Below are 23195 nucleotides of genomic sequence, written 5' to 3' on the forward strand. Positions count from 1 at the left end.
TGGGGGCTGCGCGGCGTGGACAGCCGCAGCCGGTGCCCTCGCACCGGAGGGACAGCAACAGCCCCTCTTTACAGAAATACCCTTTATTTTCCTGACGCTACCGTAACGTTCCTTTGCCGTAACCTTTCGCAGCGTCTGGTGATGCCCGTGCACCCGGTAGTTTCATTTTTAAAACTAGAGGGTATAATTTCTGCTCTGACTGCTTGGACTTACCAGCCAGATTTTCATAAAGATTATCATCAAAACCCAATGATAAAAGAGACCATTTTTTGGCCAGATTTGTCTCCAGCATACCTCAGGAGCCGTTAAAAACCTGAAAGCGCTTCATCCCCAGTACAGCAGCTTGTAAGAAGCACAGTGCAGCGGGCTCTACTGCGTCTCCACAGAATTACTCTGAATTTTCTGCTTACTTTCAAATGCAAGAAGCTTGAAGTGATTAGAGCCACTCCTGTGGATTATTTAGCTATTCAGTAGGAAGCTAAAGCCTTTACTGTAACTTTTTATCAAACAGACTTGCTCTAAAATATTGATCACAACAGATGTTAGACCTTGCTGAATACTGAACCGGGACTTATAAAACCCACCCGCTGATTTTTTGCAACCGATCATGCTATTGTACTAACGGTGGGTATGGGCAGAGCACTCCCACTGCAGGGACACTGCCGCAAAGATGCTTCTAGAAAAACAGGAAATAATATTAGAGGACAGGCTAACACCTTCATCATGGGCAATGCTGGAGGCATGGGAGAAGAGGAGACCTGGCACCGCACCAGCTCAGGCATAGTGTGGTAAAACGTTCCAAAAAAGATAAGAACTAAAAGGGACTGTAGCTTCTTTGTATGCCCATAGAAGTCCATAGCAAAGGACAGATGTCTCATTTTCTTGGCAGTGGTCAGATATTGTCACCTTGGAAATCACACATGTAACAAATCCTGCAGTGGGCAAGAGGCAAAAAGGCCAGGAGAGGAAAGAGAAGAGCCCTAGAAATAAGAGGCCATGGGGTCTAGGAAACAGGAATTTAACGATACCAGGTGTTAATTCCTGCCTCTGCCAATGAGTCACTCACTATGTGACCATGTGGGTAAGTCATTTAATCAATGTATGTCTCATTCTTGATCTAGAACAGGAAGAGCATTCAAAATGGGATTGTGTTACTCAGCTGTTTAGTCAACACAAACCGGAGGCCTGCGCGGCTCTTGCGCAATGAACTGAGGGGCAGTAACAGGACACTTCCCAGGCGTTTCTGTTTCCAGCACTGATGCCGCCATGCTCTGAGTCCCCCTGCCAACAACTGCTGGGGTGGAAGGAACACATTCACATTGTTCTGAGACACAGAAAGCAGATTGATTGAAAATTAGCTTTAGAAAGCAATGCATCCACATAAAGACTGCAATTTTGACTGACCCTGCACTGTTAGGACAATTGGATCTGGGTCCAGACACCTCAGTAGGGTTTATAGCCAGTCCATCCCCACCTAAAGCTCTTGGGAGCAAACTTTGTTGCTCATCTCCCATTCCTGGTCTGAAAGCAGTAGTCCTCCCTTGTTCTGGTTTTTAGAGTTTGGGTTTTTTTTCCCCCTAATAGACTCCAAAGATGGCAACGTTAAAGAAGCCAAGGAAAACACGGCCTGAGCCACGCTGGACCACATCAGCCCAGCAACAGATTTCTTGCAATACAATTGCCGAGTCTAAAAGTGGGACTGTTGGCCTTACAAAAGGAACCGTGGCTGGTCTGTCTTACAAGGAGAGGTTCAGGAGCAGAACAGCTTGCAGGGCTGTCCTTGGCAGTGGAGATTGTGTCTTCCAGCCTAAAGGAACATCCAGAGGCAGCTCACTAGGTGAAAGCGTGACTTTATCTGCTTGTTCAAACCCAGCTGCTTTCCTCACTGGCCAGGCAGGGCTCCTACCCTTCCTTGCCCTCTCGCTCATTTTCCTTCGCTTAATTAAGCTGCACTGTGCTGAGCTGCCACTGACCCAGTTCCCAGAGGCCCTCCTGCTCCCTTCATTAACTCTGAGGGGTGGGAGGGTGTTGCAAATGGAAAGTCCCTTCCAAGGGGCAAAGGGAAGCTGACCCTCACTTTCACTCTGGATAGTTAATCGGTGTTCCTGCCTGCACCACAGGCTGATTCACCCATCTGTGGAATGGGGAATGTTGTCCAATACCAGTCCCTTCTTAAACTTTATTTTGCCATAGTTTTCCCAGAAAAAAAAAATTTTTTAAAGAGGGTCTACCCTATTTCTAAGTGTTCACCCCTTTGCCTCTATGCTCCTATCACCTGATAGTTTATATGTACACTGCAAATGCATTAGGATAGCTGTATTTTCTTTGTTCTGTGTTTGTACAGCCCCTTGCACTTTATGTCCCTTGTGCAGGACTTGGATTCTTGTGCATTCCAGCAATATGGAAACTAGCAAAGCTACTAGTATGCAGGACAAAAAAAAATTGGTTCTGGTTAGAGTATCTGATTTTACTTTCCATTGTCACAGCCAAGTCTGTAAAAGCTTAGAAGGAAAGTAGCCAACCAAGTGATCTGATTTCTTGGAGCTGATTTCTACAGATATGTGAAGGCTACAGGAGAGCTGGCTGCCAGCTCATTCACACCCTTCTCCAAGGCTAGCACAAGGGATGCTCTGCTTGTTCGTTATATTTCAGCAAGAAGGACCACCAGTTCACACAAGCTTTCCAGAACTTGATGCAAATCAACAGCAATGGCAACCATACTTGTCCAAAAGAAGGCAAAGGTCAGTATTTCCACCTGCACTTTTGCTGCTGTGAACAGGTACCAACTTGAAAATCAATTTCTGCAGCAGGGTCTGTTCTGTGGTCTGCTGCCTCCCCTATCTCATGCCCAGAGCTGAGACCATGCAAGGGCACACTTTTCCAGGCTTTGCTGGTGGGAGTTTTAGCACATGTGGTTCTAAACAGACTGTGTCCTACTGGGCATAGAGGAACACGGGAGGAATTCCAATTGCACATAGCAACTTTGTTCTCAGCTTTTAAATATCAGCAAGGAAGCAGAGAAACCCTCAGAAACTTTAACGTTTTCAAAGAAAAGCTGGGGCAAATGATCAAGCTTCCTACAACTAACTAATCCCATAGAAGCAGCAAAACTCCAAAACGAGGAAATCCAGGAAGAGGCTGAGACCTTTTGGGACAGTTGATAATCAGGGACTTTGTTCTGACCACAGGTAGCAATTGCATGAATCAAAACTGGATGCCAACTCTCGTCACCCCTCCACCCTTTGGAAGCTGAGAGCTCCCAACTTGTGATTATGTAAAAACCTTCCAACCCTTCTCTTCCTATCCCATCATCCCATTTCGGGGGATATCCCCCTTCATGAAATGCTGTTTCAGCATCCTCTGAAACAGGCTGTTTTGTTTTCAACAGTATTTATATTCAGACACAAGCCCTACATTTACTCCTCTCGGGCTGCTGCTCTGGCTGAGTAGCAGCATTTGCTCTTACGCCCTGCCTGCCTGAACTGGAAACAAAGTGCAGCGGAGGAGAGGACCACCAACATGAATCCAAAGAGAGACCGAACTGCCCCACGCTATTCTTAACTAACTCTCCCTTTCAAACAGTCCATTATGCTTCTGCCTGACTGATCAGGCAGAACAGGGGCAAGCTGGCCTCACGCCAAGGCCAAAGCAACTGCTGTGGTTTTGTGTTCACAGCACTTATCCGATTCTGTAGTTTGCTGAATGTTTTCCCATCCCAGATCCTTCCCTCTGTGTGGCAGATGGAAAAAAGCTTCCAGCTCAGAGAAAAAACAGGGAACAAGTACAAGAAACACCTGACTCTCTCCAAGGATTCACCCTGCCTGGCTATTCCATTGAAGCCATTCACCTGAGGTTTTACTGTTTGTTTTATTCAAGTATTTAACTCTTTTCCCCATGCCCTAGCAGTAGGAAATCTTTGAAGCATCTCAGCCCTTCATCCCATCCTAGACCCTGAGGATGTTGCTGTGCTTGTCCTGCCAGCCCCAGCTCTCAACAAACACAGCTCTTTCCTAAGACAGGTCAAAAACATCCTTTGCACAAGCTGGTGTCCTCTCACTCCTTCTCAGAGCTGATCTAACGATACCAGAGCAGAGAGCAGAAACTGGGATTTGAGCTCAGACTGCTGCTGACAAAAAGCTGTGTGTTTATTCATCCACTAGAAAAGCTGCATTGGGTCAAACCAAAGACCTATCTCCCTCAGTATCTGTCTTCAATAGTGGCTAAGAGCAGATACCTGGGAGGGAATATAAGATAGGTAGAATATGTAGTGGCATTACCAGAAGTGTGAGAGCATTCTGGGGAAATTTCACCTCCAGGATTCCCTAATAGGTAGTGCCTATGCCTCAATCCATCTTATACAAATTCTCTCCCATCTCATTCTGAGCCCATGTAAACTTTCAGCACCCACAGTCTCTCACAGCAGTATGCCACGCTACACAGGGCACGAAGTTGTTTTGAACCTACCATCAGCTAATTTAATTTGAATGCCTAGTTCTTGTATTGGAAGTGACAGGGAACAATGAATTCTCATTTTCTTTCTCAAGGCCACTTGGAATTTTATAGACATCCATTGAATTGGCCCTTAATCATCTCCCCTGCAGGCTGAAGAACCACCCTGGGCAGGAGGGGCTGCCGGCCAGTGGTTTGAGTCGGGGAGAGGTGCCACCATCCCAGATTCTGCCTCAGCAGCTCCTCTGTTGACCTCTCTACCATAGTTGCATTTCTGACATCCAGTTCCTCGCTCGCTCACCTCACAGGTCCTGCCTCTCAAGTCCTTCTTTAGTGTTGTCAAGGGTTAGCTAAACAAGAAATCACTGCTGTGGATCTGGTCTTGCTTTCCCACACACCCCACTCACAGTATGAATTCATGCACTTAAGACCAAAATGAAAACAAATACACACAGGGAGATAACAAGCTCTTAGTGCTGAGAAAGAGAGTAGAGTCTCCTCTGTGAAAATATCCTAATGCAAGAATTAAGTTTTTTTCTTTCTTTTGACAAACTCAGAATAGTAAGAACTGGAGCTGGCTGTTTTACTTTCACACCTGCTCCTGCTTTCTTACCCCAGGCACCCTGTGCAGAAAGCCATAATTAAAAAAAGTATTGGGGCGTCAGGAAAGGGAGGAGGACTAACCAGTGAGTCTTAAAAAAGGCTTATTTGAGAAAAGATTCAGGTGGAATTTTCTTTTATCAAGACCAGTAAGCAAAGAATACATCTGCAGGGATCCTAACACCGTTTTACTTGGAGGAGTTTCAAACTCTGCATTGTGATTCTCTCCTTCACTGTGTCCTTTGAGATCTTAGAATAGAAGTGAAAAGACCTTTAAACAGCAATCCCCCTTCTGTACACATCTGCTAGTTTTTAGCACACAGAGACATGGGAGAAGAGTCGATACCAAGCAAGACTCAGAGATTTTCCTAAAGAAAATCTCAAGAAAAATCAGATTATGAGCTCACATACTTGATATTCTTCTATCTTTTGCCAAAGTAGAGAAAAACATCAAACCAAATAGTCCTAAACTCCACCTGCAAACAAAGCCCACCCAGGAACAGTCCTATACTCTGACAAATGGATGGGATCTCATTAGGACTGAAGGGGGTTTTGGCCAGCACACCTGAACCAGGCTATTGACCCAGTGACCAAAAAGCATCTCATCCAGAAAAAAAAAATCCCTTCTTGTTAGATCTGGACTTTTCTGCATGTGCTCAGGAGGCCAGCAACTGCTGTACCCCTCTTCAGGTGTGCCTTTGCCACCCTTGTAAAACTCACTGTTGGCTGGCTGCAGAGAGGAGAACCACATCAGCTTCCCAGATGGAGTGCACAGAGGACATTAGCAGAGGGCAGCAGTCTTCTCCAGAGCCCTACTGTATGACCTGCTGGGTGCAAAGCATTTACTGTTTTTCAGGTCACTGTTTGGTCCTCAAGACTCTCAAGGAACTGCTGAGACAGCACCACAGCAGTTATGGCTAAGCACACACCTTCTTGGATTTAAACCCCAAAAGCATTTGCCCTTGATAAAGGCTTCATATCTCAACACAGCAAAGCTAGTGTCTCCAGCAGACTCCAACACATGGGAAGTGTGATCCACTTTTTCTGCCTTTTCCTCTCTCATATATAACATTACAAGCGTTATAAGACCATGGGGGGGAAGTCAGACTAGAAGAGAAGTAGGGAAGTCCCACTCCTCTCATTCAGATGTGGCCACAGGCACAGAGAACACTGGTGGTAGCTTTCTCCTCCTCTTGTCTGCCAAAAGCCACTACACAACCCCATCACACACTCCACAAAAAGCAGGGCTATGACTCACCCCACCGCATAAAGGAAGCAAACTTGTTGTCATTAAAAAGCTATTACCTTTAATGAAAGCTGGAGCAGGTTCAAAGTGGCTAGAAGTCTTATTTAGAAAATAGGAAAGATAAATACTTTAATAAAAAGCTTTTAGTGGCTTTCTCTCTGGGTCTTTTGCTTTCCCAAAGAAAAGGAAAGGAAACCAGCCAACTTTTCTGAACCTGGCACTTCCAGTGTTTGGACCAGTTTTCTTTTTCTTTTCCTGAGAGAAAATAAAGGAACAATTTGTGAGTGTTTGAGCCATGAGAGGTGACCCCATGAACAAGGTAAGCCATATTCCTCCCCCTAAGCAGAAGAAAAGCCTTGAACAGGTTCGCATTCAAGTCAGACCTGAAATTTTCCCCTAGTTTGTGAAGGCCCAGGGTGACACCTGACTCCACAAAGCTCTACTTTCAAATCCAGAGTAACCCTGTGACAAGGCACACTCTCTAGCAGAAGGAACACAATGCCTGAAATCCTCTATCAGTTCCACAAGCTACATGACCTTCTCCCACATTAAATCAAAAGCAGTGCCTCACACTTCAGATTCCTCCCCAACGAGCTCCATTCCCATGGTTGCACCAGCTTCCTCCTCCAGCAAGGCTTCCCCTGCAGCCCACGCCATGCTGTGGGACGGCTCCAGGAGCAGCAGGCAGCAGCAGCCTTCCCCCCCTTCACTGACTTGGTCAGTGCCTCCTTGCTTCTATAGGTCATGGGATTTTGCTGCTGGTGTTTAAGGATGGAAGAGATCAACACGGACATATGTAAAACATCCAGGGACTTCTCCCAGAAGGTCTTTCCTCACTCCAAAGAACCTAGGGCTCAACTAGAAGATAAAACTTTTTGTTGTCTTTAGCAAAGACCATTTTATTCCTTTCCTACAAGGAATCTTCACATGCACACAAGATGCTACAGAAGAAACAAGAAGTGCACACATACCCCAGAAAGAGCATCCCAGATCATGCCCCAGAAGATCAGTCTTCCCAGTCATCATCAGACCATGTTTCACACAAGTTCATCGCTTTGGCTACTGTGTTCTCAACTCCAGGCCACCGTTGCTCCTCTTTAGTCACAAGGCAACAGTTGCAACTTGGCATAGGCCAGAATCCAGGCCCCTTTATTTTTTCAAAAGTAGCTATTTATAAGATTAAGATGAAATAGCTAAACCATCTTCCTTTTCTGTAACTGACAAATCTAAGAGAAACAATGGCTTTCCTAAAAGACACAATAAAAAATGGATATTGTCCTTCCATGCAACATAACCCAAAGGTTGATTGATTTTTTTTTTTTTACAATGGCTTTCCTAAAAGATACAATAAAAAAATGGATATTGTCCTTCCATGCAACATAACTCAGGATAAATGAATCCATTTATTTACTGAATCCATTTATTTATTTACTGAATTGTCAAGTCAGTTGAGCAAGCGCAAATGGGTCATATGCAAGTTGCAGCATCAGGCTCCAGGGTGACACAGCACCACTTGTCCCCTGGGACCCTGTACAACCCAGGAACAGTTCTCAATAGTCTTCAGTACAGTTTCTTCAATGCAGTTATCATCCAGGTCATCTATTTTTCCCTCTGCTAAGTCTCCCCCTAGATGTTAGGAAGAAAAGCAAACCAAATGGAAAGCAAACCCCAAAGTGATATAGATGCTGCTTAAACAGAACACTGAGGTGTCTCTCCAAATTCAAGAGCATGCTTAAATACAGTACTTGAAATATTACACTGCACACAGACTTAACTGTTCTGATTAACCAGGCTCTGTAATGAGCCATACATGTTGCAGAAGAAACCAGATATACTTGTCGGAGGCTAACTCAGAAGTTTAGAACGGTTTGATAAACAATAATGAGAATACTTAGTCATCTGTAAACAGAAAAATATAGTTAAGTGTTCTTAGAAAAAGGGCATCCTGGAACAAGTGGGCCTGGAAAGGACAACTAATCAAGATTTTCTGAAAACATCCAAAACTTGGCAAGCAAGTCCAAGGTCCATGTAATCTTAACTGAACCACCCTCATTATAATACTAAAAATCACACCCCCAGGTCAAAAGACCCTTGCCCAGGTGAAGACCCTTCCTCACAGAGCATGCGTAGTACAAAGAAAGGACACTGTAGCTTTAAATGAATGTGAGGCTCGTGGAAATCAATAAGAAATGGAAGCAATTAAGCATGATTGCAAAATAATTGATAACTGTTGCTCTGAGTGTGTGAAATGCTGCTGTGCACTAACCAAGGTGTGCTAGCTTTGTGGAGCTGCCACCTAGCACCCATCTCTGCGCAGAAATGAAATAAATAAGCTATGTCTCTCCTGAGTGTGTGACAACTGACTTATTGCACACTGGGCCACAAATCTGCTTTTTGGACAACATACTTACTGTAACTCATCCTGTTTTTAAGTTGCCAGTTGACTTCACATCCTAAGAAACCCTGGCATTAAATAAATCTCTCCAGTAAGCTGAACACACATTAATATTTGATCAAGATACATAAAATTTGAAAGACAGTTTTTTCCAGTACCAACGTACGTTTCAGAAATTTAAATTGCCCAGTTGGAAAACAGGTTGAGTGTTGCCAACATTAGCCAAGCTTTTAGCTGACACTCGTAACTACGTTAACAGGAAAAGCAACTGATGTCTGATTGCACTGTCTGGATCTCTGTGGTCCAGGTGCTGCCTGTATCACACAGTCACACTGACTTTGCTTTATACATGTTGAATTGTCAAGAAGCCAAATAGGTCAGAGAACAGACCCCACTTTAATCTTTGCTGTGCAGAGTTCCTGGAGTCCACAAAGGGAAAGACTCCTGGTCTGATGCACGCCTCTGCCTGCCAGAGAGAATCTGAGTACATGGCCTGTCACGGATGCAATGAGTCAGATGCATCTGGTGCGATCTGCCTACCAAGTGGCATGGAAATCACTGTTTGAATGCCATAAGCAAAGCCTGATCCTGCTGGGTCCTATCTACCAAACAGGCCTCACATGTGCCAGCAGTTCCTCGTCGTCAATGAGTCTTTTCACTTGACCAAGCATTTGTAGGACTAGACCCAGAACAAATTGAGTCCTACTTTCTGAACCCCTCCTCAGCTTTGGAGCCACATTGCCTCTTGAAATCTACCCATTTCCTCTTAACAGGAAAAAAGGTAGTAAACTGACCCTTGTAAATTAATAAAGTTACAGCTAATCTACAAAGCAGATGTTTATTTGCAATAGGGTACCACTTAGGTGATGAACCCAGAGGATTTATCTACAATGAATCTTTCCACAAGAGATTCAAGGCCACCCGTCCAGTCTCTGCAAATGGTAGCCAAACACTTCACGGAACACTAAGCAGCAGCACAGAAATGTGATGCAAAATAGAGCTAAAAACCAAAGCATTGACCCAAACTCACTGAAGTCACCTCTCAGCACAGAGGGTCCTTTCTGTGACCAGCACTTCTGAGTGCAACTAGGAAGCAGCATGCAGTAATAGCAGGGATGAACATACACAGAACCTGTAACACCACCTCACCTATTTAACAGTTTTATTCAATTGATACAATTTACATGACAGAAATGGTGTCATTTATTTTCTTAAACGAGAGCAGAAGCTGCAACAGGCATGGGAAGGCACTGACCAGTCAAGCATTCACATCACTTGGGCAAAACCAAGTCATCAAGGCAAGGGTGCTCTGCACTTTGCAATTTAGTAAATGCAAAGAGGAAAAGATTTTGCTTTATTTTACTTTGAATAGGGTGCACTGATTTTTTTTTCCCCCCCTCTCCTCTAGAAATCAACTTTTTTACTATTTCAACACTATTTCAGCTATACGCAGGTTTGAATTATAGAATTTTGGGAGAAACTTAATTTACTTCCTCAGAGAACATTCCTCTCTTCAACACCCAGGCTCCTACTCAAATCCATGAAAAATGATGCCATAAATTACAACATGAAGAAAAATCTTGTTAAACAAGATAAAGAAATTGTGAGGAAAACTTCTTTCCCCTTTGCATATAAACAAGCTGTAAAACTCCACCAAGTTATTTCCAACAGAATTTAGTTTTCATTGCTAAGAAACTTCCTATATTTTCCTTACTGTAACTGTAGGAAGTAGCATATTAAAGATCCCCTAATGGCTTGTGGAAAGGTACAGGGTAGAAAAAGTTTGATCTAAAACAATTCAGCAGATGGAGGTGTTTCTAGACAGCTTGTTCAGAAGACTGCAGTGTGAGAATCCTCTATTTCTTATCAGTGAGGATAACTGCATGAAAACAAGAGTTTCCTGTTAGTGTCATATCAGAAAATGCATTCTTTTGTTGATGAAAATCAAAATTAGTCACCATGGAAGTTTTAACAGTGATACAAGCAGAGGATGCTAAGATTTGGGGAGAATGGGTTAAACTGCACCTTCTCCTTCTGTTTTTTCTGAACTGTTTTTGCCCTGGGACCTCACAACAAGTTTACACAGGCAGACTACCAAGCCCAACTCCCAGGGTCTTCTGGTAGGATCTGCCCTTTAGTTCGTTGCCTGCAGGATGTGGGCCACGAGTCCCTACATATTTTCTATGGGGTGGAGATCACTAGCAATTTTTGATGTTAGATTAATTGTGCTATGGATGGTAAAGGAATGCATCTTGCTGAATGACCAGAGCTGCCTACAGACCCCACAGCTGTTGTTCAGTATCTGGACCAGGATTTTATCCTAACGCATCACACAGAAACAGGTTAAGAGCTTTTTTGGTTTCTTTTCCCAAAACTGTATTTCCATGGACTCATGTGACCCTGCCAAGTCACTTCAAACATCAATAGAAGTGCTGTACACTTCTGTTCCATCTGCAGCATAGCATTGCTATCAACACTGTCTGACTCACAGCCTTAAAGAAAACAATCAGGAGTAGACATCTGGATGACAGAAGAGGTCACTAGACTTTAAATGATGACATTCTGAAGGGACTTTTAATAATATTCCTAATGAGCTCAAGAAATTGGCATTATTAGCCCAAATCACCTTAATAGTATCACTGAATATTCCTTTTGTATCTCTGCTGATAATGAAAACAATGCTTAATAATATTCAACATTGCCAAAGGAAAGGGAGTCACAAAAGCAGCGCACAAGCACCACAAATCTAAGTTGTGAGGAAACTTCCACATGTGAAGTTCAGATTTTAAAGATTATTATCATGTTGATAATCATGTCTTAAAAACTATTATCATGTTGATAATCATGTGTTAAAAACTATTATCATGTTGATAATCATGTGTTAAACCTACAGTGATAGTCAGTGCTTTGGAAAAGGAGATGGATGAAAAATGATCCACAAAGGCTTTTCCAATGCCTGGCCCTATCCATGCAGCCAGCTTGTAGCCACTGGACATTGCTCACATGCCACCCCCTCACTGGAGGGGCTGGGCATGGTGATTTTAGTGACTATGGCCAAGACACAGAGGAATCCATATTTATGGGGGAAAAAAAATAAAAAAGAAATCTCAGTTTCTGCCAGCCCTGATGAGCTGAATTGGTGACTTCAACTCAGCTGATAACAACTGCACAGCTCCTTCCACCTCCATATACCCTTCTGACAGAGAGCCTGACAAAACCTTCGTCTCCTTGGATGTCAGTGCAACATCTACTGGCATTCAGGGTTCATTCACTGACATTCCAGTCAATGAATCTAGAATGCATTTTTGGAAATGAATTATGTTCTTCTGTTTCCCTTTCTGTATCTCAGATCTCCATCAATACAGAAAGAACACTTTAAACAAGCAGGTCAAGCACAGACACACACAGGCACACAGTTGGCTTCAACTGCTTCTTGGTCAACCTCAAAATAACCCTTACACATGCCCTCTCCTACCAGGTCTTTCACTTGTGTGCTACAAGCTCCCTGCTTGTGCAGAAACACATGGACAATCAAATACCTAATTCACTTGAGCAGTGACCAGCTTCCATGTGTATGTTTGTGTTAAATAACTTGGTTGTCCACGCAACAGCAAATAGACTGACAATGCATGTTAGATGTACAAGAGGTGACATCTTTCAGCAGGGAATATTTGGCCTACATGGTCAGTCTGTTAGATGGGAATTGTCTGAAACTCAGTTTTGCTTCTTGCCTTGAATATGAGTTGTAGGACTCACATCCAGACTACACATTCCCTTTTTCAGTGGGCTCACTGCCTTGAACACCAAAAATTGAAAAGAATTGAAAGCATGAGGTGTTACAGATCAGACTGAGAGCTACAGCTTTTCTGTACCATCAGTGAACTAGGCTCAGACAGAAGAGGCCACCTCAGGAAATCCAGAAATTATATTTGCCTGGTAAAACATATTATCAACATTCAGCACAAAACCAACCCCCTACCTACAACCACTGCCTTGACTTCAGTACAAAAAACTCAGCTATGGGAAAATTGTGTAACTGCTGTTTATTTAACCACCACCTTGAAGGCAAAACCAAAGCAAAAGACGTTCACCCCATGAGATCTTTCCACCTCCACATGCTCAGTGCTCTGATAATAACAGGTCTCTCAATAAGATGACATAAAGATTATAAGGCTATTACTAAGGGGCCATACTCACTATCATAGTAACAAATATTTTTCTTAGCCCTCCTCTAATCCAGAGGTTTACACAGCTGCTGAGCTTCCTGAAGAGATCCCCTCTTACATAGTTTCCATTTAGGATCTTACTCACTATTATACCAGCGTAAGTGTCGATCACGTTAGCATAAGAACACAGGAGCTGACCCAGGTGACATCTCTTCCCAGGACTACACAGCCCAGTTGTACACAGTCCTTTTCAACACAGTCCAAAGGAGCCAAAACTAATTTTTGCTTCTACAAGAAAAGTTACACAGCCAGCTTTAGACAACAGGCTCCACCTCACAGCTGATTTTGACAGCAGCTCAGATGAGTTACAGCTCCAGAACCCAAGAGTCAGAGCACCATGCACACACATACAGATCTCACAGGACATGGGAGCATTTCATGCTGTTCCAGCTCTTGAGGTGTTTGCTCCCAGTATGAGGGAAATGAAGATGAAGAAATCCTGTGAGATCCTCCTAACACTTCCATCGCTACACTTCTCCCTACAGGGCTAACCCCACCATCTCTCAGAAATCCTATATAGGCTTAAGGGTCACCAACCAGCCTGTCACCTGTGGCTGAACCCAGTGATGAACTCCTGAAGGTCTGAGAGCTCCTGTCTTCTGTTAGCCTTGCAGCTTTGCAAGCTCCTCCCAGCTCCTGAGCCACAGTCAGGGGAACAAAGCTGTGATGGATAGACAGACTCCTATCATCAGACACCAGGGATTTCTGACACCACCCAGAGATGGGTGAGCTTTCCTTTTCAGTGTGAGGGGAAATCATTGGGCTCATCCATGGATTGGTGCCTTTGTCAGATTCTGTCACAATTCAGACAGGGAGAAGACAGTTCATGGGAGACTGTGACCTTTCCATCTTTGCTTAAAAAAAAAAAAAAGAAAAGGAGAATGCACCAACGCAACTTCCAGAGGCCTGCTTGGAAGGAAAAGGCTGCATCACATCTCTCAGGCAACAGGCTGCAACATCCTTTGTGCCTGCCATGCCCAATCCGCGTAGCATGGCGAACTCCACACCTAGCATTTGTGCTACAAGTCTGGCAGTCACACACATCCCTGATTCTGATTTATGTCACTAAGGAAATCCATCTGTGCTTCCCCCCTACTCTGCTCTATTCCTGCAAGTACTTTTCTCCAGAGCAGGGGGAAAAAAGGGTCAGGAAAAGAACAGCAAGGAGCAGATTTGTATCTGCTGTATAAACCAACAAAATGACTCAGAAGTTGACCCCTCCTCAACAAGCCTTCTACTTGCCAAAGGGCTCTGTAACAGCAGGTCTACCCGGTCAGCTCTACTAGGAAAAAAAGCCAGGTTTGCATGCAAATCCATTCACCAGGTCACAGTAACTCATTCTAAGACATGAGACCTCATCAGCCTCCCTCTCACCCCCACTGATGTTGCTACTTGCCTTTACAGCCAGCAGCCTCACTTACAACTAGACTTTGGTACCCAGCATATCACCCAGGATCAGAGGAAAGACTGGCAGGGAGTATGTTTACGTGTCATAGTGACAGAGAGGGTTTACAGAGGGAAATCATTACCAGCAGCACAAAATATATGTCACCCTCATGATACAACAGCAGCTGCTGCAAAGCATGTGCCCAGTGTACAGGTTTAGGAACCAACAAGAGATGCACATTGCTGTTAGTACTTTTGGAAACCACCTTTTCCTCCAGGCAGTTCTCTCAAGCCCTACTAAGGCATTTCCACAGCCACATAAATTGCTAACTAACAAAACTCCTTGGACACTTGCAGTCCTCCTCCGTAGATTTCCAAGAAAATTTCACCTATAAATATCCTGCTGTAAAAAAGTGACAGCAAATACACAAAGGAAGAGTCTGCTCTGAACTGCTGGTGTCAAGGGCCAGATCCACATCCACTGAAAAATGAATTCACTCTCAAGACAGACCTTCCCCCATGAGTGCTTTATCTCGTGGAAAAATAAGTTTTTATCTCTTCTTGGTAGACAAAATTCTTGCAAACATGGAGACTAAGCCAGAGTAACATGTAACAATTACAGCAAAACTCTCGTGAGCCTGCAGATGGTTTACAACCATTTGCATGAGATGGCAACCATTTTTCTTCATCAGCAGGCCATTCAATTCTCCAGCTGGATTTGGGAAAATTGATGGGGCTAAGGCAATATCTACAATTGCTGCAGTTGTGCAGCACAAAAAGCGCATATACTCCCAAGCTGCTAAGCAAGTGCAGAGGTAGGGCTTTGTATTTCTTCTCACTGAGAAAGGATATCCAAAATTTAGCTGCTGCTTACAGGCCAGGCTGTGTCCTGGACTGATGTGCAAACATTCCAGTTTCTGTGGGAGGATCAAAAGCACAAACCTCACCCTTTCAATTAAAGAGCAGCCCTGAACGAGAACCAGTAGGCTGCTGAAGACATTGGGGCCACCCACAGTGAAGGCGAGCACGTGTGGAGCAGAAAGCTTGTGTGCACTACTCCAGGCCATCCCCTGGGTGCTGACATACCAACCCACCTTCAGAGAGCAGCTTTCAGGAACAGGCTTTGGGGAATCCATCTGGGCAGGCAGCACTGTGTGGGGCTGCATCTGCTTACCTACCACCCCCATGCACCAGCTGAGCCCCTCAGCCCACTGGAGGGACACTAGCCACCCTGCTGGAGATGGAAAACGTGCCTTGCTTCTTCCTACAGTCAATGCTTGGACCACATCTCCTGAAGATTCTCTGGCCCTGGAAATCCTTGCTGAGGAAGGTTACATGAACCTGAGGGAGTCTGTGTGAAGTAGAGAAATGAGGACAACCCCTGGCTTTAATATTTGCTTTGAGGAAAGACTAAGGAAGTCAAGCTTATTCTCAGCAATAGAGGAAAAACTTCAAGGTGACGCAGCCACGGCGTTCAGAACTGAACAGAGCAAGCGACAGGCACAGCAAAGTGCAGACGATCCAGTGGGCATTTTTCTAAATATAACACTAAAGAAAATCAGGCAGATTCTCAGGTAACACAGACAGAAATGGCCCTGAACCTGTTCCCATGAACCCAGATCAGTCTTAGGGAATGTAATGGAATTGCTTTAATTTACACTATGAATATGGTCTAGCACAGAGTATTTTTACCCATCACCAAGACAACTCTGTTACTACCTGCAAGCTGCCAGGTGTTTCCCATCCACATCCTCAAAGACTTGAGCCCATTTCAGTCACTGGAAGGCCTGTGGCAGGGGCTACATCCAGTCCTTACTAGCCTCATGTTGGCACTGAGCAGAGAAAGAGGTGAAGAGAATTTCTTCAGACCCAGGAGAGCCCGTGTCTGTAAATGTGAAGAGAACCAACTCCAGAACTTTTCCTCCAGAGTTTAATTTACTGTGGAACAATCTAGAAGGCTTTAGCACCAGTCTCTGGTAGGTACCCAGGGGCAAAGGGGGAGATTTTGGTGGTGTGTGCTGGGAACCTCAGCAGAAAGCCAGAGCTCTCACCATCCCCTCCCCGTTCACCTGGTTGAGAGCAGCAGCCCTCCTGCTACACAATGAGCTGAACCTGAATGTCAGCCAGGTGGCCTGAGCAAGAAAAAGTCACAGCAGGGAGCAGAGGGACATAAACTGCAGTTTTCTACAAGGTGAAGGCTGGCAGAAGACAGCCAGTGCAGTGCCAAAGGGCCTCAGCCCTATCTGCACCCCGCATCCAACGCTTGGATGGGAAAGTGCCTGGGAACCCTAGGTGCTGCAGCACAAACCAGCAGTTCCCACAGCACCAGAACAGACTCTGGCTGAACCAAGACACTTTGCTTCACTGCCCACCACTGCAAGGGATCTGGCAAAAAGGGTGGAAGAGGAACCGAAGTCTATAGCTGCAGAACATCTCTTTAAAAAACACTGGATGCTGTAGGAAAAAAACCCTCTGCTTCAAAAAAAAAAAAAATAATATTCCCCTTCCTGCCTGCGGGGCAGTCTGAGTGTCCTGAAATCTGGATCTTCCAAGAGCAATCACAAAACCAACTTTGCTTCATTGCTGTCCTTAACAACATCTAGCCTGTCAACACAGCTGGTGTGTCAGGTAACTCCATCTATCACTGAGCAGAGATGGAGGCAGAGGAAATGATGCAAAGTGCAGGAGCAGCAATGAGTAAATGGACTGTGCTATCCCGTAAGCTAACACAGCCGCTTAACAGATGGGTCTATAAAGAATACAATAATCACCATGCAGTCAAAAAATGCCTGGGTCTTTGGGAATACAAATGTTAAACCTCTCACTGTGTATGAAAACATCTATTAAAAGCAACATCAGAGAGAAATAATCTGTGCTATTTTCCTCTCAAATGCTCATGGCACCAAGAAACTGAGCTGTTTGAGAAAAGTAAACATTTGCTTAAGCATACCAGCTGAGTGAGCAACTCCAGATTTCAGTGTTAGAACGTTACAGAAGTACACACAGCATTGTCTGTTCCTGCTATAATTGATGGAACTGACAATTTTGTATTTGTCCCCTGTTCAGCCACTTCACAGCAGCAGAATATAAGCTCTGGACATGCTGTGATTATCCTTTGCTAGCCTCCAAGAGCTAGTAGGGAGCTCTCTGTGCAGAGAAAAAGCTGTAAATCAGCCTTTGTCCAAATAAATCGTACCTCCTGGCCTTTATCTCCTCATTCAAAACACCCAGCAGACACACGGGAGTTGACCAGTGCCTGCGCAAGTCAGGCAAGGAATGGGGCAACAAATGCCAAGGACAGCTCTGTGGAGGAGAGCTGCAAATTACTTTATAAATTCAGCATTAACCCCCCTCTCCTTTTTATCAGAGGGGTATATTAAGAGATTTTCAAATGGGGTGATCTTACCTCCATCCATGCTTGGTACAGACAAAAAAGTTTGATGGTTTCTCTATTAACCAGACGCCTTACTTCATTACTTGGCTGTAATGCAGTTGTACTGGGAAGTCTGCTGCAGCTCAAGTTTTTTTTAATAGCTTTTGGTTACATACAGGAAAACTACCTGAGCTCATAGCATACCACAGTGCTGAGAGCCCATAGCTGGCTGCAGCCAACTTCAGCCAGCTCTCCATTACCAAGGGCGTTTGGAGAAGCAGCAGAAGGTAGGATATCCTGTGTAACAAAAAAGATGCTATGGCACTAAAGAAAGCGAGCCACAGCCAGTGTTTACCAGCTGTGCCTACCATACATCCTCATTTTCCTGAAACTCTGTCTAGACAGACTTTTGGTAAAGGTAGCCATGCTCGGTTTTGAGCTGATGCATGGGAATTCAGAGCAAAGGTGCGGAAGGAATGCTGAGGGATGCTCTCTAGACCCAAACTGGTTCCAGAAAAATCAGAGAGGCAGATTAAAATAAAGCCACAGATGTTTTTAGGCATAGCAGAAACTCCAGCAGAGGAAAGCTTTGAAACAGAAGCCTATGAGTACAGAAAGACCTCCTCCTCTAAATAAAAGCCTTGGCTAGACAAGTTCAGATGTGACTTTTAGGATTTGTCTCCCCTTCATCACACATCTTGTTCTTACAGATAAGCTAATGGCCAGTGGTTTAAACCAGAGGTTTGCTACAGCGCACTGCTATAGTGACAAGGTGAAAGCATCCTGACACACAACAACTCAAACAAATGGACAGTTTGATGCAGAAACCCCATCTGACCCTGGCTAAGCTTTGGGCAATGAATGCACATAGCACACCCTACAGCTCCCAGGTCAGAGATCTCCAGACTCAGTTCATCGCATGCAGTTCAGTTCCTCCATCTAACTAGCCCCTGCCTCCAGACTCAAGAGCATTCACGGGTTGCCTACAGCAGATCAGTTATCTTCAGTTTTGTCTTCCATCCCTATGCATACACGCAACAGCAGCAGTGCTTGAATCTGGACCTGAGCAACTTTTCTTGGAGCTAATAAAACATGTTCCTGCTATATCTTTCCTCACAGTTCCCACTGGACAAGCAGCACACTCAACTCCCTGAAGTATGCTTGCTTGTAGGTATGCTCACTAGATTATGAAAGTAATTATATTAGCAGCAGCTCTGATCCCTCATCAGTATGTTGTTTAAAGAGATTATGCTGCTTACATTAATCGAATGAGAAAAATCTCTACCCAGTTTAATGGAAGATTGCTTCAAATGCTGATTAATAGCTTATTTTCCATCACTGCTGTTTCCTCCTAAACTTACATGCCAAAGGCCACTATCAGCTCAGATACCAAATCCTCTCCCATAACCAGTGAAAACTGTTATTTATGCTTTTAAATAGTGAAATACCCTCTAAACTTGTAGTTGCTGTAAATAACTGTCAATCCATTAGAGTATTAATTAGGCTGTTGCTATCGGGCGGTAAAAATAACACAGCAATACTTCAAATGCTGCAGGAAATCATCCTTTAAACATTTCCTCAGCCTGTTATCCATGCCTCACTTCTGCCCTTCAGCTATTGTCACCATTGGGCCAGGCACTGCAGCTGTGTATGTGCAGCCAGCTGCTTTCTGGCAGCAGCCCCTCCATTGGTATTTAGCACATACAACCCATCAGTTACAGGCTTCCCCAGCAACACAAGAACCTTCAACAGCTGCCAGGTAGCCCTGCTCCTCAGGAACCTAATGAGGCTGCAAGGGGGATTGGTTTTTAACCCCATCCCTAACACACATACCTGCTGCTGCACTGCTTCCCAGGCAGCAGCGCGCTGGGCACAGGTACTTCCATCATTAGGCCTGGGGTCTGAATCTGAACCTGCTGAGACACTGCAGGTTAATATGTATCCCAATTCTTAACACCAGCTTGATCTGAAGGGCCTATTTACTTCATTTGCATTGCCAGTGGGGGGTACAAATGCTACCAGACCAGGACCTGCCCGAGACATCTGTTCGACTGTGCATCACGCAGACACCGCTCCTGACTGCCAGGCTGATGGGCACAGCAGATGGAGAATCTCTTCTCCCTCTGTGCAGAACACTCACCACCATTCAATCCCTCTGCAAGAGTGCAGAGGTGGCACAGCACAGGTGCACTGACAGATTTTTGCACCCCTGCTGAGGCCAGATGTGTAGAGTCAATTGATCAGTGATGTGAGTCATATGCACAGGAAGCAATACATCCAAAGGCTCTTGACTACTATTCTCTGGTATTAGGAAAGCCTTTAGCTTCCTCTAGTTTAGTGGCTCCCTACTCCAGCACACATGTACAATCCATATTTAATTACCCTGCTCTGCAAACCTGGAAGTTTGCCAAACAGCATCCAGGGGAGGCTGCAGGATCTGAATGAACATCTGTCACCAAGTCTCTCTAGCCAGAAGCAGTCACTCCTGCTAGCTGAACACACTGCACAAGGGAAATGTCCAAATCCTCACAGAAGCTGACATCAGCTTCCCTTCCTTCCCAGACTGCAAGGCGACTGCAAGGCTCCTACACGGAAGAATTTGCAAAGCCACAGTGACTTACCTGGGAATATGCTTATCTACACCTTATACCAGGCCAGCTAAGATCCCCACTGAATTATGTTCTACACCAGCTGCTCCCCACACAGGAGCCAAGGGAGAAGCTGAGGGAAAGCCCTTGTTTCAACAGAGGCAAAGTGCAGACTGCACCTCTCCCTTTGCTCCAGCAGACCTGTTGTTGACCTTTAGCACCCAGCAGTTATGTACAGAGAACCGTGCCCTACTGCCATTTCCTGCAGCACAGCAGCAGCCACAAGTCTCAGCTAAGCACTTTTACTTCAGGGTATGTGAAGCTACACGGCCATGAGAGCAAGCCCTCTCTAGCATGAGGCAGCAGGCAGCTCAATGTAAGCTATCATTACACAGAAGCCCTATTGCCATCCAGCTCCCCAGAACAATTAGGAGATCCAGAAATTGGTTGTTCAAGGCATGTAAAGACAATTTCAGTCACCAGCTGAATTCACCCAGTACTTAGATTTTATTAAAAATAGGCTCTAAACAGTACAGAAATACACACCGTGCTGCAGCATCCAAGATGCCCCTTCCCCACTTTACAGGCTGCCAATACATTACCGAAGCTTTCTGGATGACAGGCGAGAGCCAAGACTTGTATCCCACTCTCCTTACGCAGAAGGCCATCTTCCCATACTTGACAACTGCTCTCTAAGGAGAGGCTTCCTTACTTTTAATGATTGTGGTAGGATAACATAAGCTGTCAGGTGGTGAATGCAGCCCTTGCAGACAAAAGCACCCAATTACATTAAACATGGACTACCATCAAATGCCTCATACCAAGGGAAAGAAAAATATAACACCCTCTGTCTCTAAGTTGGCAGGGCACCAATTTATCACTCCTGCTAGCTCTGAGAAAGACCAGAGCTGCTGTTGCAGGGTGATGTGAATGCTGTAGCTTGGACAAGGGATCACAGGGAGCAGCATGGAGAGGGACATCGTTAGCAGAAGACAGGTTTCTGCTAGTACACTGAAATCACAGCAGGTTCCCAGGACAACTTCTGACAAATCTCAACCTGTCAAGAAAACAGCCAACATTTTGTCAGTCCACTCTACCACACACAGCAAATATACAGCGTTCAAATCCCACCCCCCCAAACTATTATACAGCAAGGGTTGCTCTGCAAACCACAAAAACTTCTTTACTGCCAGGCACTCCAAATAGGATGCACACTTAAAACTGCATTGTGGGAGCTTTTAGAGTAGTACTTGGTAAAAGCCTGGGGGAGCTGACTGAGCCGAGTAACAGATTTGGTCAGCCCTACCAGCTTCACCATCTGACAGACCACTCGTACTCATTTTCAATTAGAGAGTGCCATACAGAAAGGTCACATTCATAGATACAGGCTACCAAGGAGACATCAGCCTTGTTGGAGATACAAAAGCCGCACAACAGGCACCTGAACAGGAACACAAGGCTGTAACTGAATGAAGCCAGCAACAGTAGCTGTTTAGCCAATGTTAGGCACATTTTCTAGAGCATTAGTGAAATCCTAATCAAAGAGCCAAGTTTTCAGAAGATGTCACATCATTGATCTTCTATAAAAAAACAAAGGAAGAAAAATAACACCAAAAGCAATCCCTCTCTTGCAAATAGACACATTGCTGGAAGCTGACTTTCATCCACACTTCGCCAAGGCACTGAGAACCTCCCATTCAGAGCGGGGGGAGGAACACCAAACAAAGAACTCTAAAAAGTATCGAGAAAAGCTCCCTGACTCTGTAAGAACCACCTCATTTAAACACTACTTACATGGAGCAAAACAAAAAAGCTATGCTGATGCTTTAAAGGTTAAACTGAAACCCATCAGTTATCTCCTATTTACTTGAGATCTTTTGAAAGGAAGAATTCTTTCACTTTTGATCCTCAAGTCTTTTACGCATGTCAGACAGTGTTACACAATCAGTGTTACTATGGTATGTGCAGACAGCACCCTCCAGTGCTGCCCGCTCTCAAAAGCATGCAGCATACGGGTAGTTTCCCTGCAACAGAGGTACAAGGGCACATAGCCTCAATGTACAGCCACATGAGGAACTGAAGCATCTTGTGTCTGTGGAATCAGTCAATCTGGCTAAAACAGAAGTTTGCATCAGCATTGCCAATCTGGTAGGGAAAAAAGTCTGAAGTCATCATGACAGATGCTCTTCAGCTGAACATTAAAAGGCAATCAATTACATTTGAAAAATCTTCATGTCTGTAACAACTGACAAGGTATTTATTAATTCCTGCAGGAAAGATGGTAAAAGGAAACTTGAAATACTCACTTCAACAGGTGTTGATACTCGGGTCCAACACTTGAAAGGGCCCCTACTGCAATGCTCAAATCTACATGTGTCACATCTCCAGGAACACTAACCAGTCAAAGCATTGCAGAAGTAACTCCCCTGCAGAAATGTGTTTTCTCTCCCCCCCCGCTCACATTTTTTTTTATTTAAATCAGTGAACATAGGTGGAAAGACTTACCATTCTCCCCTGTCAGAGGGGCACATATGATGGAGCAACCCAGGCAACTGCCCTCGTGAATCACAATTAATCACAGCCATCACATCAAGTCTCCATGAGGCTCAACACCCCCTCTGCCTTTGCAGTGCCCTACAAGCAGAGCCAAAGAGAACAGTTAGCACCAGGCCCTGCCCAGGTGTGAGACAGAGCAACACTTTCCTGCTGGTATATCAGACATGAACTGGCTTGAACAGTGAGAAATCAACACTGTCGCTCTGTCGGGGAAAGAATTCAGTCATCACTTAACACCAGCGGGTCCCCGGGAGTTAGGTGGCTGCACACCCGCAGCAGCCATGTCACACTCCCACCTCCCCCAGCAGATCTGCAGGGACCGAGTGAACTAATGGCAGAGGAAGTGGCAAAGCCATGCACACACAGAGCCACGCCT

At 44.8% G+C, this 23195-nt stretch overlaps 1 protein-coding gene, 1 long non-coding RNA gene and 1 other non-coding gene across 3 annotated transcripts in view; all 3 read right to left on the reverse strand.

Moving 5' to 3' along the window:
* Positions 1–1268, reverse strand: part of LOC104132164 (somatomedin-B and thrombospondin type-1 domain-containing protein-like) — a 14051-nt gene extending 12783 nt beyond the window's left edge. Inside the window, exon 1 of the mRNA XM_009645413.2 lies at positions 1179–1268. Coding sequence (XP_009643708.1) covers positions 1179–1268 — 90 coding nt within the window. The remainder of the gene's footprint in view (positions 1–1178) is intronic.
* Positions 1269–20760: 19492 nt separating this feature from the next.
* Positions 20761–23195, reverse strand: part of LOC118452949 — a 4403-nt gene continuing 1968 nt past the window's right edge. Inside the window, exons 2-3 of the long non-coding RNA XR_004842824.1 lie at positions 22769–22897; positions 20761–21320 (exon numbers count right to left, since the gene is read on the reverse strand). This is a non-coding gene — a long non-coding RNA (uncharacterized LOC118452949). The remainder of the gene's footprint in view (positions 21321–22768; positions 22898–23195) is intronic.
* LOC118452953 lies at positions 22969–23060 on the reverse strand. The gene has a single exon (XR_004842832.1). It is a non-coding gene; the product is annotated as a small nucleolar SNORD12/SNORD106 (small nucleolar RNA).

This window comes from Egretta garzetta, unplaced genomic scaffold (assembly GCF_000687185.1).
Source record: "Egretta garzetta isolate BGI_Z169 unplaced genomic scaffold, ASM68718v1 scaffold188, whole genome shotgun sequence".
NCBI lineage: Eukaryota > Metazoa > Chordata > Aves > Pelecaniformes > Ardeidae > Egretta > Egretta garzetta.